General features: G+C 54.3%; 1 protein-coding gene across 1 annotated transcript in view; it reads left to right on the top strand.

Annotated features, from left to right (window-relative positions):
• LOC144735751 (alpha-2,8-sialyltransferase 8E-like) overlaps positions 1 to 15,764 on the top strand; it is a 53,590-nt gene extending 37,826 nt beyond the window's left edge. The window contains exons 4-11 of the mRNA XM_078618252.1: positions 2,627 to 2,713; positions 4,838 to 4,924; positions 7,095 to 7,236; positions 8,614 to 8,726; positions 11,722 to 11,814; positions 13,596 to 13,713; positions 15,046 to 15,180; positions 15,477 to 15,764. Of these exons, the coding sequence (XP_078474378.1) occupies positions 2,627 to 2,713; positions 4,838 to 4,924; positions 7,095 to 7,236; positions 8,614 to 8,726; positions 11,722 to 11,814; positions 13,596 to 13,713; positions 15,046 to 15,180; positions 15,477 to 15,707 (1,006 nt within the window). The 3' untranslated portion in view covers positions 15,708 to 15,764. The remainder of the gene's footprint in view (positions 1 to 2,626; positions 2,714 to 4,837; positions 4,925 to 7,094; positions 7,237 to 8,613; positions 8,727 to 11,721; positions 11,815 to 13,595; positions 13,714 to 15,045; positions 15,181 to 15,476) is intronic.
• The last annotated feature ends 1,494 nt before the right edge of the window (positions 15,765 to 17,258 follow it).

Below are 17,258 nucleotides of genomic sequence, written 5' to 3'. Positions count from 1 at the left end.
CGACATCTCCTGATGAGCGAGGAACCTTCGTTGGAAGGCTCCCCAGTCGCCCCCATCCGCCTTGAACGCCGACAGCGCGGGCAATCTTTGCTGGAGGACCCGATCGTCGTCGACGTCGGAGAGATTTTCCCGCGCTCCGCTGTAGTTGTGTAAAATGTCGGCTCGGTTGTCAGGCGCAAAATGGAGAGCTCCGGCGCGCGCTGATGACGTGGGCTGCGCTGAGCGGAGGTGTCCGGCCACGTGGCGTCCGTCTTTCCCGCCAATCGGTGGCGGCCCCCCAAAAACGGCGGCAACTTCCAGACTTTTGGCGCGAAGCGCCTTTTGGCGGGATTCCTCCAACGTCGCTTCCTCCACCAACCCCGCAGCCGTTTTTCCGCTCGCCGGAACGGAGATGTCGGCCAAGACAGCGGCGGCGGCGAGTAGCAACTCCGCCAACCGGGAGTGCGCGTCCTGGAGGCTGGTGTCGGAGGCAAGCGGAGCGTCGGCCATCACCGCGAAGTGCTGCATCGGCGGCAACTCCTCGTCCTCTCCTCCCGAGGTTGGTGTCCCCGGTACGCCGTCGTCGTCCCGACCTCGCTCGTGGGTACGGGTAGTCTTCCTCGTGTCCATACTTCTTGAAGACAGGTTTACTTCTGACGCCAGTTGTAATGTAGTAACTCGGCGGGAGACGACTTCACGGGTAACACACTCTTTATTTTATCAAACTCGTTCACAGGTGACTAACACCTACTTTGTATCTCGGGTGACAAACACCCACTTAGTATCTCGGGTGACAAACACCCACTTAGTATCTCGGGTGACAAACACCCACTTAGCTACTTGGCGACTAACGCCCACTGAGCTACTCGGATGACCAACATCCACTTAGTATCTCGGGTGACAAACACCCACTTAGCTACTCGGCGACTAACGCCACTGAGCTACTCGGATGACCAACATCCACTTAGCTACTCGGCGACTAACGCCACTGAGCTACTCGGGACACTCCCTGCCCGGGGTATCCGTCTCGACTGTGGGTCCCCAGCCCGACCCACGGGGGCGTCGGACCCCGGGTCCCACAGCCTCGCCTCCGAGCCACACAGGGCCCCGGTCCCCACAAGGACGGCGGGACTAGGGGTCTCGGGGCACTAGGTCTTCAGCTCCGTCTTCGGGTCTTCAACTGGGTAACTCTCCCCGAGTGCTCTCGCGCGTCCCCCTTTATACCCCACCTGCGGACGTCGCTGCGAGCACCCACTTATTCGACCAATCGCTGGGCGCTGGCTACGATCCTGTTTTCCCACATCTCATCGTGCCTCACCACCCACGCCGCGCCGCCCCGTCATCTGTCACTCCCGGCGCGCGCGTCCACACCACGCCCACAACGCGTGCCCAACCCCGCACCCCGCGCCGCCCCGTGATCCATCACTGTCACAGTCGGCGCACGTCAACACCACCACTACACATCCATGATGTTGTGTGGATGCGCCGATGCCGGAAGAGCGTGTTGGTAATTACAAGCCCATTGGCTGCACAAAAACCTAGCAGCCTCCTACCGTTGTTATTGAGCTGATCTTGCCCATGCCTTCCAATTACTCCAGACCAGGTGCCAGCATCATGACCAACTCGAGCATTGAAGTCACCCAACAAGATGACTCTGTCCCTGTGACAGGAGGTCATAGAAGGCATCTGACTCATCGGCTTTGCCTGCATCCCTCCACGGATGTTCGTCTTCGGTGGGGGCATAAGTAACCACGACCACCACTCCTCGCCTCCGGTTGATTGGAAGGCGAGCCCAAAGTATCCTGGGGCTTACAGCTTCCCACACCTCACCGCCACGCTCCCACGCCCCGTTCATTCTTTAGTTCAGAAGGTACACACACAGGGTACACACACAGGTACACACAGGTACACACAGGGTGCACACACAGTGTACACACAGGTACACACAAGGAACTCATGGAACACAGGTCGTCACGGGGTACTTACGGGACACAGGTACTCACCGGGTTACTCACAGGGTACTTATGAGCATAGACTCACACAGAGACTCATAGACTCACACAGAGGCTCATAGACTCACATAGACCCAGAGACTCACACAGAGACTTATAGACTCACACAGAGACTCAGACTCGCACAGAGACCCATCGACTCAAATAGAGACCCATAGACTCACACAGAGACTCATAGACTCACACAGAGGCTCACAGACTCACATAGAGACCCATAGACTCACACAGAGACTCATAGACTCACACAGAGACTCATAGACTCACACAGAGACCCATCGACTCAAATAGAGACCCATAGACTCACACAGAGACTCATAGACTCACACAGAGGCTCACAGACTCACATAGAGACCCATAGACTCACACAGAGACTCATAGACTCACACAGAGACTCATAGACTCACACAGAGACCCATAGACTCACACAGAGACCCATAGACTCACGCAGAGACTCATAGACTCACACAGAGACCCATAGACTCACACAGAGACTCATAGACTCACACAGAGACTCATAGACTCACGCAGAGACTCATAGACTCACACAGAGACCCATAAACTCACACAGAGACTCATAGACTCACACAGACGGGCTCGATGGGCCTGCGCCTCTGCTGCTGCCCTCCTCTGTGCAGCAACGCCACGACGCTGGCGAAGGTCGTGATGAACGCGGCCTGCACGGAGCTCTTCAGCAGCATCGTCAAGCGAGGGATTCCGAGGAGGTGAGTGGTTCCCCCCCCCCCCCGCCCTTCAGAATCATAATGTTTATTAACACTGGAGGAATCCGATGAGCTATGAAGCTCTTTATGTCTAGTGATGAACTTTTTTTTTTTAACGAAGCGACCTGCCATCGCAAACGATAGCTCAACGTCGTGGGCTCGTCATCATCATCAAGTGTGGACATTCATAGCAGCAGCCAAATGCTCTAAGCCGGTGTTTCTTAACCTGGGGTGCATCACGCATCCCCTGGGGGGGTGCGAGAATTATCGATACACGTTAAGTTACAACTTACTTGGTTTCTTTTCAGTTTAAAGCTTTCGTGACTGCAGGGATTCATCTTCTTGGTTCTTTCAGACGCTGTCTTTCCGACAGACCTGTTCTTCACCTGAGGACGGCTGCTTGCGTTGTGGCCGGAACATCGTGAGAATTGTATTTTATTATGTTTTATTTTTATTATTTTATTATTTCCCTTCTACGTGACTTTACCGAAAGAACCAAGAAGATTACTTTGTTTCATCAACACCCTCTGTGGTTATTAACATTGTACTTTTTTTTTACGACTGAGAAACAAAGTGGTGCAAGGCTGCAGTATGAAGGTTACGAACCACTGGACTCAAACGCGTGATGTTGATTCTATAACGTGGAGGGGGGAAAACCGGAGGACCTGGACGAAAATCTATGCGACCACGGGGAGAGAGAGAGAAAACATAGAGGGAACATAGACATGGAGTAGGGAGAGAGGGGGGATAGAGAGAGGGGAGGTAGAGAGAGAGGGACGGGGTTAAAGAGAGCAGAGCGTGATATCTATTGTGAAATCTTTCATTTAAAAAGGGGGTGGGGTTTACATAAAGCAAAGCATTAAAAAAAAACAAATGATGAACGAAGCAAAGTGCCGACTACACCGAGCATTAGAAAAAAAAGAGAGACACGCAAACTCCAAATATACAGCAGCAGGCGTCAGGGTCGGAAGCTAAGATCCTGAACTACACTCAACTTGTTACGTTACCAGATAAGGCCCCACAGAACCGCTCTTTAGCTCTTTATTCAGAAGCGATCCTGCCTATCGCAAGTGATAGCTCAACGAAGTGGGTTTATCATTGTCATCATCAAGTGTAAATGTATATGGCAGGAGCCGCATTACTCACAACAAACAAACAATATAAACAAACGACAGGAGTGTAAAGTAAAGGTAAACAAATCACTTTAAAAATATATATACCAATAAAAACACCTTTTTTTAGATCTCACCAGCTAAAGCCCCCTGCGGTTAACACTATGAGACCTCCTTTACCAGTGGCAAAATATAGTAATAGGTTTTTACCCTTTCAACTGATACAAAAACTGACACCTTTATACAAGGCATCATGTTTGCAATAACCACAACACAAGCAGTCAAAATGCAAACAAAAAGAAACAACTCTGATAATGATAATGATATGCACTGTCCTTGAAGTTGATTGGTCCACACCCGAGACGGCTTTTCTTAGAGCCTAGTCTCCATTGGTGTTGGACCAGATGACGCCAAAAGGCGTACAACTCAAAGACAGCACACTATCAGAGTATTGAGAGCTCGGGGTAAGCATATACACTATGAGACCTCCTTTGCCAGTGGCAAAATATCTATATTTTCCCCCTGCGGTGTTAACTTCTTCTCTCGGAAGCCACCTGGCCATCGCAAACGATGGCTCGTCGTCGCGTGCCAATGCACCGCAGCGATACATCGCCTGGAGCAAGTCCAAACGCGCGCCCCGTTGCGATCACGTGGCTCCACACAGCCACCGCCGCCGCCGCCGATGATGATGATGATCCCCCCACCTCCTTCACCTGCAGGAGAACCCGAGTTCCACTCCAGCTCACGGCCGACACCGGTGACGATTTTCTGAACCGGTCCTGGGCCTCTCCTAGGTTGACTCAGCCTCAAATGAGTACTGGTGCGGTGTGTAGTAAACATCATCGCCAGTGGGGAGACAAAGGCGGCCTGGCGTGGTGCTGCTCACCCTTCCCCCCCCTCGTGTGCCGCTCGGTCCTTCATAGGTTCAACCTGCTCACGGCACTTGGCCCAACAGCCCGTTAAGGCTACACATGTGTGTGTGTGTGTGGGGAACCTTTGTCTTTGTGCGTCGCAGGTTCAACGAGCAGAGCGTCGTGAGCGATGCCAAGGGGGTCCGCGACTGCCCCTGGGCCCCCAATGTCTCCGCCACGCTCCACTTCCAGTGAGTGCACGGTGGGGGGTGCGGGTGGGGTGTGTGGGGGGTGTGGGTGGGAGACGCTACTGCTGCTGCTGTTAGCGAGCGCCTATTAAGGCCGGCACGGTATACGGGTGGGTGGGCGATTGGGTGTTTGGGTGGCCAGCACCGCCACGCCCGTGTCTGTCCCCAGTGCAGTGCCGCTGTTTACGCAGCGCGCCAACGGTGACTCCGGCTGCAGCCGCGGCGATTTTGGGAGAGGCCCAGGACTGCGTTAGGAATCCGCCACTGACAATGGCGTCTCCCCGCGACTCCCCTCCCAGCGTCGCCCCGTGTCCCCATGTCCTCGTGTCTCCCAGCGTCGCCCCGTGTGTCCCGGTGTGTCCCTGTCCCCCTGTGACCCTGTGGGGGCCGTTGGCCCCCGGGGTCCCTCCTGCCTGCGTCCCCTATTCCGTTTACGTTACCCCCACCTCCCTATTACCCGCTACGGTTTCGCCGGCATTCGAACGCGACGCCCCTACTGTTACAGCCTCGCGCCGCGCTCCCACGCTGCGAGCATACGTGCGCACAGCATCATCAATCAAACGCCACACTCCCCCTCTTTACACCGCTACGTACAGCTCTCGCACACTGCGAGCGTGTGCCCGTCTATAGCCCTGTGCGGCACTCGCCTCCACGTCGAATAACCACGTTACCAATGCGCATCCGTATCCGACACGTAACGAACGCATGCGCACTCACGCACACAGCTCTCCGCGGCACTCACTCACCACCGAACACTCGCGTTATGATCGCGCACCTGTATCACACACGGAGTGAACACACGCGACACCCACTCTCGCACCGCTCCGCGCAGCGCTCCCCCGAGGCGAGCCGCAGCACTACAGAACCACTGTGTACACACGCTCACCCACGCGCTCAGCTCTGCGCAGCGCTCACTCATGTGGCGAACCACTGTGTACACACGCGCACCCGCGCGCTCAGCTCCGCGCAGCGCTCACTCACGTGGCGAACCACTGTGTACACCCACGCACCCACACGCTCACACTGCTCGACAAGATCGCGCGAGGCCACGCTTCGCTATTAATGATTTATTATCTGCTACCTGGTAATTGATGTTTGATCAGTATAAGTCGACGAGGCCGGCCTATTCTACCACCCCTGAATCTATTCTCTATTTATCGGCTTTGATTTCAATTCACCTTCGTACTCACTGTTAGGTGCTCACGGCGGTCCGTTGATCTCCTCCTCGCAGTGTACCGCGGTGCGTCTCACGGACGTCCGGGTCGCTGGGCTGGAGCTCGTGGTGTCGCCTGGTGCTGGAGTCAAGAGAGCGATTTCCCCTTTGCGCTCCCTATTTATCCTCCTTAACAATTGTGCCTTTGCGCTCAAGCGCAACTATCCCAACCTTCCGCGACTATGCGCAAGAGCCCCTGCGGTCCTGCTACTCATGCTGTCCCGTCCTTCCCCTGCTGGCCTCGTCGACGCATGGGGGGGGGGTGTGTGTGGGGGATGCGTTTCAACCGTGGTGGCCGAATGCCCTTCGCCGCGGCCACACCATATTAAGGCGGGTCGCAGCGCCGCGGTGCAACGTAGCGTCGGGGAGGTCATCCAATTCCCTGATCGCCGGAAACCGTGAGAGTTAATCCCGATAAGGGTTTCTCGGATAAAAACCGGTCGATCAGGTGTCCTCCCCTTCCCGCTCTATGGGGGGGGGGGGGGATGCGTGCGGGTGTGTTCATGTGAGGTGAGGTGAGGGGGACGTGGGGTCGGCTCCGTCGCTTGGTGGTGGCGAGGCCGCAGATGGGGCGCCTGCTGAACGGCTTCATGGTGGCGGCATCACAACCCCCCGCATCCCCCGTCTCCCCGCGACTCCCCTCCCAGCGTCGCCCCGTGTCCCCGTGTTTCCCCGTCTCCCAGCGTTGCCCCGTGTGTCCCGGTGTGTCCCTGTCCCCCTGTGACCCCCCCCCCCCCGTCTCCCCGTGACTCCCCTCCCAGCGTCGCCCCATGTCCATGTCCCCGTGTCTCCCCGTCTCCCAGCGTCGCCCCGTGTGTCCTGGTCCTGGTGTCCCCCTGTGACCCCCCCCCCCCGTCTCCCCACGTCTCCCCGTGACCCAATGTCTCCCCCTTTCTTCCCGTGACCCCCCGTCTTTTCGTGACTCCCCCCCCCTCCCCACTGTGTCTCCCCGCGTCGCAGGGAGAGTCACCGGAACGTGACGGGCGGCGCGGGGCGGGTGATAGTGACGCAGACGAACTCTCCCGTCAAGTCCAACATCACGTACGACGCCAGCAAGAAGACGATCACAGTGGACAAGAACCTGCACGGCATGTTCATCAAGGTGCTGGCTCGCTCGCTTGCTCGCCCCTTAGCCTGCTCGCTCGCCCACCCTCTCACTCGCCCTCTCGCTCGCTCGCCAACTCTCACTCGCTCGCCCACTCTCCCACTCTCCCACTCGCTCGCTCGCTTTCTCGCTCGCTTGCTCGCCCCTTCGCCTGCTCGCTCGCCCACCCTCCCACTCGCCCTCTCGCTCGCTCGCTCACCAACTCTCACTCGCTCGCCCACTCGCCCACTCGCCCACCCTCCCACTTGCCCTCTTGCTCGCTCATTGGCTCGCCCACTCTCCCACTCGCCCACTCACTCGCTTGCCCTCTTGCTCACTCGCTCGCCCACTCTCACTCGCCCACCCTCCCACTCGCCCTCTCGCTCGCTCACTCGCCCACTCTCACTCGCTCGCCCACTCTCCCACTCGCCCACTCACTCGCTCGCCCTCTTGCTCACTCGCTCGCCCACTCTCACTCGCTCACCCCGCTCTCCCATTCACCCTCTCGCTCGCTCGCCCACTCTCGCTCGCCTACCCTCCCATTCGCCCTCTCGCTCGCTCACCCACTCTCACCCGCTCTCCCACTCGCCCTATCGTTCATTCACTCACTCGCTCCATCGCTTGCTCACTCGCCCGCCCGCTTTCCCACTCGCCCTCTCTCCCACTCGTTCGTTCGCTCTCCCACTCACCCTATAGCTCGTTCACTTGCTCGCTCCGTCGCTTGCTCACTCGCTCGCCCAGTCTCTCACTCGCCCGCTTTCCCACTCTCCCACTCGCCCTGTCGCTCACTCACTCGCTCACCCACTTGCTCACCCACCGTGTGTTATGATGCGGTGGGCGGTGATGATGATGACACCCGCAGTCTTAACCAGGGCGGACTGCCCGTCTCGAACCGCGAACCTTTGCAATAAGCGGCGAATGCGCTACCACTCATGTCATGATGATGATCCCTGATGATGGCTGATGATAGCTAATGATGAAGATGGTTGATGATGATCACTGATGTTGGCTGAGGCTGATGATGATGATAGCTGATGATGATGGCTGATGTTGGCTGATAATGATGACGAATAACGATGAGTGATTATGGCTGATGATGACTATAGCTGCTGATGATAGCTGATGATGATGATAGCTGATGATGAAGATGGTTGATGATGATCACTGATGTTGGCTGATAATGATGACTGATAACGATGAGTGATTATGGCTGATGATGACGATAGCTGCTGATGATAGCTGATGATGATGATAGCTGATGATGAAGATGGTTGATGATGATCACTGATGTTGGCTGATAATGATGATTGATAAAGATGAGTGATTATGGCTGATGATGACGATAGCTGCTGATGATGATGATGGCTGATGCTGATGATGGTGATGTGGCCGCAGGAGTTCCCCGAGCGGAGTGGGCGCTACCCTCGCTGCGCCGTCGTGGGGAACGGAGGGATCCTCACCAACAGCTCCTGCGGCTCCCAGATCAACGCAGCCGACTTCGTGATCCGGTGAGAGGGAGGAGGGGGAGGAGATGAGGAGGGAGAGGGGGTAGGGAGGGAGAGAGACGAAGGGAGAGGGAGAGAGTGACAAGGAGAGAGTGAGGGAGAGAGACAGGGAGAGTGAGTGAGAGTGACGGGGAGAGAGACGAAGGGAGAGGGAAAGAGTGAGAAGGAGAGAGTGAGGGAACGAGACAGGGAGAGTGAGTGAGAGTGACGGGGAGAGAGACGAAGGGAGAATGAGAGAGTGAGGGAGAGAGACAGGGAGAGTGAGTGAGAGTGACGGGGAGAGAGACGAAGGGAGAGGGAGAGAGTGAGAAGGTGAGAGTGAGGGAGAGAGACAGGGAGAGTGGGTGAGAGAAATGGAGAGAGAACTATAGAGAAAGGGAGGGAGAGACTTGAAAGAGTGGGAGAGTAGACGAGGCCGACTTTGTGATACGGTGATAGGGCGTGGAGGCAGAGGAAGGGAGAGCGAGAGAAGGAGAGAGAGTGTGAGAGACTGAGAAAGTGAGAGTGAGTGGCGAGCCATCGAATGCCCAACAGCTTCTGTTTGGCTGGCTAGAGGGGGCTAAACGGGTGCAGTACGGGCTAGAGAAGAAATGGAGCTGATGGGTGAGTGAGTGAGTGGGTGAGTGAGTAGTTGAGTGAGGGAGTGGGTCAGTGAGTGGGTAAGTGAGTGAGGAGTGACACGGGCTGGAGAAGAGATGGAACTGATGGGTGAGTGGGTGAGTGAGTGAGTGATTGAGTGGGTGGGTGGGTGAGTGAGTGGGTGAGTGGTTGAGTTAGTGAGTGAGTGAGTGAGTCAGTGAGTGAGTCAGTGAGTGAGTGAGTGACATGCTCTGGAGAAGAGATGGAGCTGATGCGGTACAGGAGGATGTAGAGCTGAGTGGACTTGCCAATGACCGGTACCAGCGGTGTCAAGATCGGCCTCTATGGAGGCTCGCGAAGGACACTGCTGGGCAGTTGAAGGCAGTCGCCCTCCAACAACAACGGAGGGCAGAGGATCGAAGCTCACAACAACGAGCAGAGCGCCGGGCAGCTAAAACGCAGCAATTTGGCACAGTGTGATGCACAGCTGGTGCATCTGCTGGTCATCTCAGTCAGTCAACCTATGGCACCTGGGTCTGTCCCGTAACCTCCTGCCAGTAGCAAACCATCCACACTTCACGTGACGGCCTCAAAAGTGCACCTCGCCTTGCACCATCGTCGTGGTGACGTTACCACCAATTACTTAGGGAATGGTGGCTGTTGTTATTGTTGTTGAATGAATGAATGTATGCGTGCGAGTGTGTGTGTGTGACTGTGCGTGTGTGTGTGTGGAGCGGTGGTGTAGCGGTTAGCGCGCTGCGCACGAAACTGGTGACCCGAGTTCAATTCCCGCTCACGGCCACCACCAACGACGATTATCTGAACCGGTCCTAGGCCTCCCCTAGGTTGACTCAGCCTCAAATGAGTACCTGGTGCGGTGTGTAAACATCGCTCCTGGGGAGACAAAGACGGTCGGGCCTGGTGCTGGCCACCCACCCCCTCGTGTGCCATGCCGGCCTTCGCAGGTGCTCGCTGATAGAAATTGCCGCAACAGTCTGTTACAGGCAATACGGGGAATCTCTGTCTGTGTGTGTGTGGGTTTAAACCTCGTCACTGGCGAGACAAAGGCGGCCGCTCGTGGTGCTGGCCACCCCACCCTCTCGTGTGCCACAGTACCGGACTTCATAGGTGCTCGCTTACAGCAGTTGCCCCAACAGTCTGTTACAGACTACACGGGGAATATTTGTCTTTGTGTGTGTGCACGTGTTCAATTGTAAGACGACATACGCAATCGTCGTAACAACAACAAACTCGGCGATGCTTTCCCGGGTACAACAAACGCGACAGAGTGGTGGCGCAGTGGTTAGCGCAGCGGGTTACAATCAGCACCGCGGACAGCTTCAAGGACCCTGACGGAGCTCTCCGCGGTGCTGAACTCTCCACTGACGACTCGGGGCCTGGAACCTCTCTGTAAGATTCGCCCGTCTAGTCTACCGCTGGTGGATTTAATTATAAAACGCAATGTCTTCATACCATCACGCTAGCTTAGCGAAATGTTCGGAACATGACGATCAGAATAGTTATTTTAAACTGTAGGGATCCTCTTCTTGGTTCTTTCGGTAAAGTCACGTAGAAGGGAAATAATAAATTAATAAAAATAAAACAAAATAAAATACAATTCTCACGACGTTTCGGCCACAACGCAAGCAGCCGTCTTGTTTGCGTTGTGACCGAAACCGGCTGCTTGCGTTGTGGCCGAAACGTCGTGACAATTATTTTATTATGTTTTATTTGTATTATTTTATTATTTCCCTTCTACGTGACTTTACCGAAAGAACCAAGAAGATGAATCCGTGCAGTCACGAAAGCTTTAAATCGAAAATTGTAGGAATGCTATAATGCTCTTTTTTATATAGATATCCGGTATTACCAGCAAGCCTCACTGAGCTGCTACGTAGCTGGCCATCACAAATGATAGCTTCAACGAAGTGGAATTGTCATCGTCATCATCATCACTGTGTGGAAATTTAGAGCAGCAGCCAAATAACTCTTCTATACGCGTGGCGTTGACTCTAAATGTTGGAGGGGGGAAAACGCGGAGGAACCCGGAGAAAAGTCCACGCGACCACGGGGAGAGAGACACGCAAACTCCAAATATTCAGCGGCAGGCGTCAGGGTTGAAATCAAACCCACGACCTCTTGTAGACCAGGCGAGGTAGTTAACATCTCCTAGCAACCGTGATGATGATGAGAGAGACACGCAAACTACAAATATGCAGCAGCAGGCGTCAGGGTGACACGCAAACTCCAAATATACAGCAGCAGGCATCAGGGTCGGGATCGAACCCACGACCTCCTGTACACCAGGCGAGGTAGTTAACATCTCCTAGCCAGGGAAAGCGAACGTGTGACGAGACGAGCGGCGACATCGTCTGACCCGCACCACTGCCCCCCCCCGCACCCCCTCTGCTCGGCGCAGCTGCAACTTGGCGCCGGTGCATGGCGCGTTTGCCGTGGACGTCGGCTCGAAGACCAACCTCGTGACGGCCAACCCGACCATCATTGTGAACAAGTGAGAGCTCCCCCCCCCCCCCCCACCGGAGTGAACCTAGCCTGGCACGAGCTCCCCCAGCACGGCGGTCAGCTGAGCCACTCGACTCTCGATCCACCCACCTCCCTTTCCCCATCCACCCCACCCTGGGTCCTGCAGTCATTACAGCTTCCTGCCAGCAGCAGCCAAATCTTCTTGGTTGTTTCGGTAAAGTCACGTAGAAGGGAAATAATAAAATAATAAAAATTATAAATAATAAAATAATTCTCACGACGTTTCGGCTACAACGCAAGCAGCCGTCATCAGGTGAAGAACAGGTCTGTCACCTGAGGACGGCTGCTTGTGTTGTGGCCGAAACGTCGTGAGAATTGTATTTAATGTTTAATTTTTATTATTTTATTATTTCCCTTCTACGTGACTTTACCGAAAGAACCAAGAAGATGAATCCCTGCAGTCACGAAAGCTTTAAATCGAAATTTAGCAGCCAAATCGTTCCACCATTTCACCACAGTTGACGGGCCTGCCTGAGTGCACCTAGCCTGGCACGAGCTTCCCCGGCGCAGCTGCGGCGGGGCTCGCGACCGAATAGCAGCGGAGGGATATTTGAACCGGTCCTGGGCCTCGCCTAGGTCGACTCGGCCTTAAGACGTTTAGCCGGTGCGGTGTGTGAAAAAAAAAACATCGCCAACTAGGTGGAGACAGAGGCAGATGAGTGTGTGGGGTTTTTTTTGTTTGGTTTTTGTTTCTCAGGCCAACATCACTCGGCGATCGGAGCGCTGCGCTGGCCTGTGCTCACTAAGAGTACTTGCCTCCCCCCAACACAAAAAAGTCTGATAATTGTTTTTTTACCCTTCTATCTGGCAACAAAACTGACACCTTTTTTACAAGGAGTCATGTTTACATAGACCACAATACCTGGAGTCATAATGCAAACAAAAAACATAACTCTAATAATATGCACTGTCGTGCGCCTTTTGGCGTCATCTGGTCCAACCCATGTGAGACTAGGCTCTAAGGAAAGCTGTCTCGGGTGTGGACCAATCAACTTCAAGGACAGTGCATATTATCAGAGTTATGTTTTTTGTTTGCATTATGACTGCAGGTATTGTGGTCTATGTAAACATGACTCCTTGTAAAAAGGTGTCAGTTTTGTTGCCAGATAGAAGGGTAAAAAAACAATTATCATATTTTTTACTGGCAAATGAGGTTCCAATCGTACAAAAAAGTCTGTTGAGGCGACACGGGGGGATCTTTGTCTCTGGCTGTACTGAACCCCCGCATGGGGAGCGGTGGTGCAGAGGTCAAGCGCTCTCCACCACGAACCCGGCGACCCGAGTTCTATTCTTGCGCACGGCCACCGCCGACGACGAGTGGCGAATATCTGAACTGGTCCCGGGACTCCCAATAGGTCGACTCAGACTTAAAACGATTAATTCTAGATTTGAAGCTTTCGTGACTGCAGGGATTCCTATTGTTAGGTTTTTTTCGGTAAAGTCACGTAGGTAAACAATAAAATTCAAAGTTAATAAAAGTAATAATGGAAATAAATTAATAAATCACGACGTTTCGGAGGCAACACAAGTCTCCGTCATCAGGTGGGACCGTCACAGCTAAAATTACTGCATCAATTACCCAGTGCGATGTGTAACAAAAAATCAAGCATCAGCTACTGCCGTGGTTTCAGGCCACATCACTTCGCCATAGGAAGGCTCTACTGGCCTGCCATGAGGTGCTCGCAAACGGCACTTGCCCCCAACAGCCAGTGGAGGCTACACGGGTGACCTTTGTCTGTGTCTGTGCAGATTCCAGTCGCTGAATTTCCGGCGGCAGCCGTTTGTGAAGGAGATGGCGGAGTATAAAGACACCATCATCCTGGTGTCTGGGTTCTCGTTCGCAGCCCTAACGCCGATTGCGATGAGGGTACGAATACAATCACTCACACAGACACTCAACAACAACAACAACAACCGCCATTCGCCACTAAGTGGCGGTGACGTCACCACGACGCTTGTGCCAGACACTCACACACACAGATACTCATACACCCACTTACTCACACACTCACACACACCCACTTACTCACACACTCGCACACACACTCGCTCACACAGGCACTCACTCACACAGACACACACACACTCACACACTCACTCACCCAGACAGTCACACAGACACTCACTCACACAGACACAGACACTCACACACCCACTCACTCACATACTCACTCACACACACACTCACACAGACACTCACACACACACTCACTCACATAGACAGACACTCACACACCCACTCACTCATACACACACTCACTCATACACACACTCACTCATACACACACTCACTCACACAGAGACTCACACAGACACACACACAGACACTCACACAGACAGACACACACTCACACAGACAATCACTCACACACAGACACACACAAAGATAAATACTCTTTGGTTTTTTCGGTAAAGTCACGTAGTTAGAAATAAATTATAAACAAATCACGACGCTTTGATTGCAACACAAGCAATCGTCATCGGGTGGAAAACCCCACCTGCTGATGATTGCTTGTGTATGGATTCCTGCAGTCACGAAAGCTTCAAATCAAGATTAAAGACAAATACCTCCCGTATAGCCATTAATACATTGTTGGGGCAAGTTCTGTTAGCGAGCACCTATACGCAGACACTCACACAGACACTCACACCCATTCACTCACAAAGACCCACCGTATAGCCTTAACAGACTGTAGGAGCAAGTGTTGTTAGCAAGCACCTATTAAGGACGGCACGGCACACGAGGGAGTGGGTAGCCCACACCACACCCGGCCGCCTTTGTCTCCCTAGTGGCGATGATTACACATTGCACCAGGTACTCATTTGAGGCTGAGTCGACCAATCACTCAACGACACTCACACACACTCACTTATACAGACTCACCAACACTTACACACACACTCACTCACTTACACAGACACACAGACATAGACTCACATACTCACAGACACTCACTCACACACGGACACTCACACACTCACTCACACGCAGCAGTCACTCATTCACTCATGCACTCACCTCCTGCCTCACTCACCCACTCACCTAGACACACATATACACTGAATGCCTGCCCATCCACCCGATCATCCATCCGTCTCTCTCTTTGTCCATATATCCGTCTGTCCACGTGTCCGTCTGTGTCCACGTGTCCACGTCTCTGTGTCACGTGTCCCTGTGTGTGTGTGTGTCCGCCTGCAGCTCGCCTTCACGCTGGAGGACTTTGGAGCGCAGCAGAGGGTCGCCTTCTTCAACCCCGACTACATGAGGGCCATCGCACGCTTCTGGAAGGGCCAGGGGGTGAACGAGCCGCGACCCTCCTCGGGGCTCATGATGGTCAGCCTCCCTCCCCCACCCTCATCCCCCCCCCCACACACCCTGCGTCTCCCAGCATCTCCACTGCGTCTCCCAGCAACTTCACATCGCACTCTCTCTCTCCACCTTGTCTCCCCGTGTCTCCATCCATCTCCCCACATCTACACCCCACCCCCAACACCACCACCTTTGTCTCCCTTTCATCTCTCCGTGTCTCTCCTTCTCCACGCGTGCGATTCCCCCCCCCCCCCCCCCCAACGTCTTCACCTCTTCCCCCCCCCCCAAACTCCCCCAACTCCCCCGCCCCCCCCCCCCAGACGAGCGTGGCCATGGACCTGTGTGACGAGGTGCATGTCTACGGCTTCTGGCCGTTCGACCGGGCAGTCCCGCCCGGGGCGGGCGGTGCGGGGGTGGAGCTGACGCACCACTACTACGACGACCAGAAGCCCAACCGGCGCCACTCGATGCCCCACGAGTTCCTGGAGCTGCTGGCGCTGCACAGCCGCGGGGTGCTGCGGCTGCACGTGGGGGAGTGCGCGGCGCCTTGAGGGGGGACGACGCCTCCAGAGACACGTGGGGGGAGAGGGGGAGGAAGAGGAGGAGGAAGAGGAGGAGGATTGAGGGGGGGAGGAGGAGGCTCTTGAACCGGGCGAGGATTTTGTATTTGACGTGGGGGCGCGAAGAGACGATGGTAGCGGTGGTGATGATGATGGTGATGATGGTGATGATGGTGGTGATGGTGGTGATGGTGGTGATGATGGGGATGATGGGGATGATGGTGGTGATGATGGTGGTGGTGATGAGGATGGCGATTATGAGGATGGTGATGAGGGTGATGATGATGGGGATGATGATGGGGATGATGTTGAGGATGTTGGGAGGAGAGGAATATTTTGCAGTGCAGCAGCGTGAGGAGTGGGGTGCCCTGTAGCAATGGTGGGTGAGTGGGTGAGTGGGTGGATGAGTGAGTGAGTGGGTGGGTGAGTGGGTGGGTGGGTGAGTGAGTGGGTGAGTGGGTGGGTGAGTGAGTGGGTGGGTGAGTGGGTGAGTGAGTGGGTGAGTGGGTGGGTGGGTGGTTGTGTGGGTGGTTGGCTGAGTGAGAGAGCCTCCATGTGAGTCTATGGGTCTCTACGTGAGTCTATGGGTATCTGTGGGTCTATAGGTCTCTGTGCGAATCCAGTAATACTCTCGATTTACGTCTCCCTCTTGTACGTCGATTCACAGATACGTCGTCACTTCATTATGACCACCGCTACTACTACCACAACCACCCACCAGTACCACCCACTACTACCACCACCGACTACTACCACCCACCACTACCACCACCCACCACTACCACCCACTACTACCACCACCCACTACAACCACCACCCACTACTACCACCCACTACTACCACCACCACCCACCGCTACTACCACCACCCACTACTACCACCACCCACTAGAGGCCGATCGAAATTCGGTTTCGTTTTTGGCGCCGAAAGTTGGCAAATGGCTTCTTTCGGCATAGTTTCTGTTTCGGCCGAAGCCAAAAAGTTAACTTTCGGTTTACTTTCGGTTTCGGCCGAAAGTTAATTTTTAGCCTTCGGTTTACTTTCGGTTTCGGCCGAAAGTAAAAAATTGTAACTTTCGGTTTCGGCCTAAAGTAATTTTTTTACTTTCGTTTGACTTTCGGTTTCGCCGAAAGTAAATTTTTTACTTTCGTTTGACTTTCGGTTTCGCCGAAAGTAATTTTTTTACTTTCGTTTGACTTTCGGTTTCGCCGAAAGTAAATTTTTTACTTTCGGTTTACTTTCGTTTTCGGCCGAAACCAGAAATTCAGTTTCGGTCGGCCTCTACCACGCACTACTACCACCACCCGCTACTATGACCCACTACCACTAGTACCACCACCCATTACTATGCGAGTCTATAGGGCTCAGTGTGTCTGTGTAAGTCTACGGGTTTCTGTGTGTCTGTGTGAGTCTACGAGTTTCTATGTGTCTGTGTAAGTCTACAAGGCTCAGTGTGTCTGTGTAAATCTACGGGTGTCTGTGTGAGTCTACGGGTCTCTGTCTGTGTGAGTCTATGGGTCTATGTGTGTCTGTGTGAGTCTA

This window comes from Lampetra planeri, chromosome 57 (genome assembly GCF_965212315.1).
Source record: "Lampetra planeri chromosome 57, kcLamPlan1.2.h2, whole genome shotgun sequence".
NCBI classification, from domain to species: Eukaryota; Metazoa; Chordata; class Hyperoartia; order Petromyzontiformes; family Petromyzontidae; genus Lampetra; species Lampetra planeri.
Note: the sequence above shows the minus strand (reverse complement) of the source record. Positions and strands in the feature narration are given on the sequence as shown.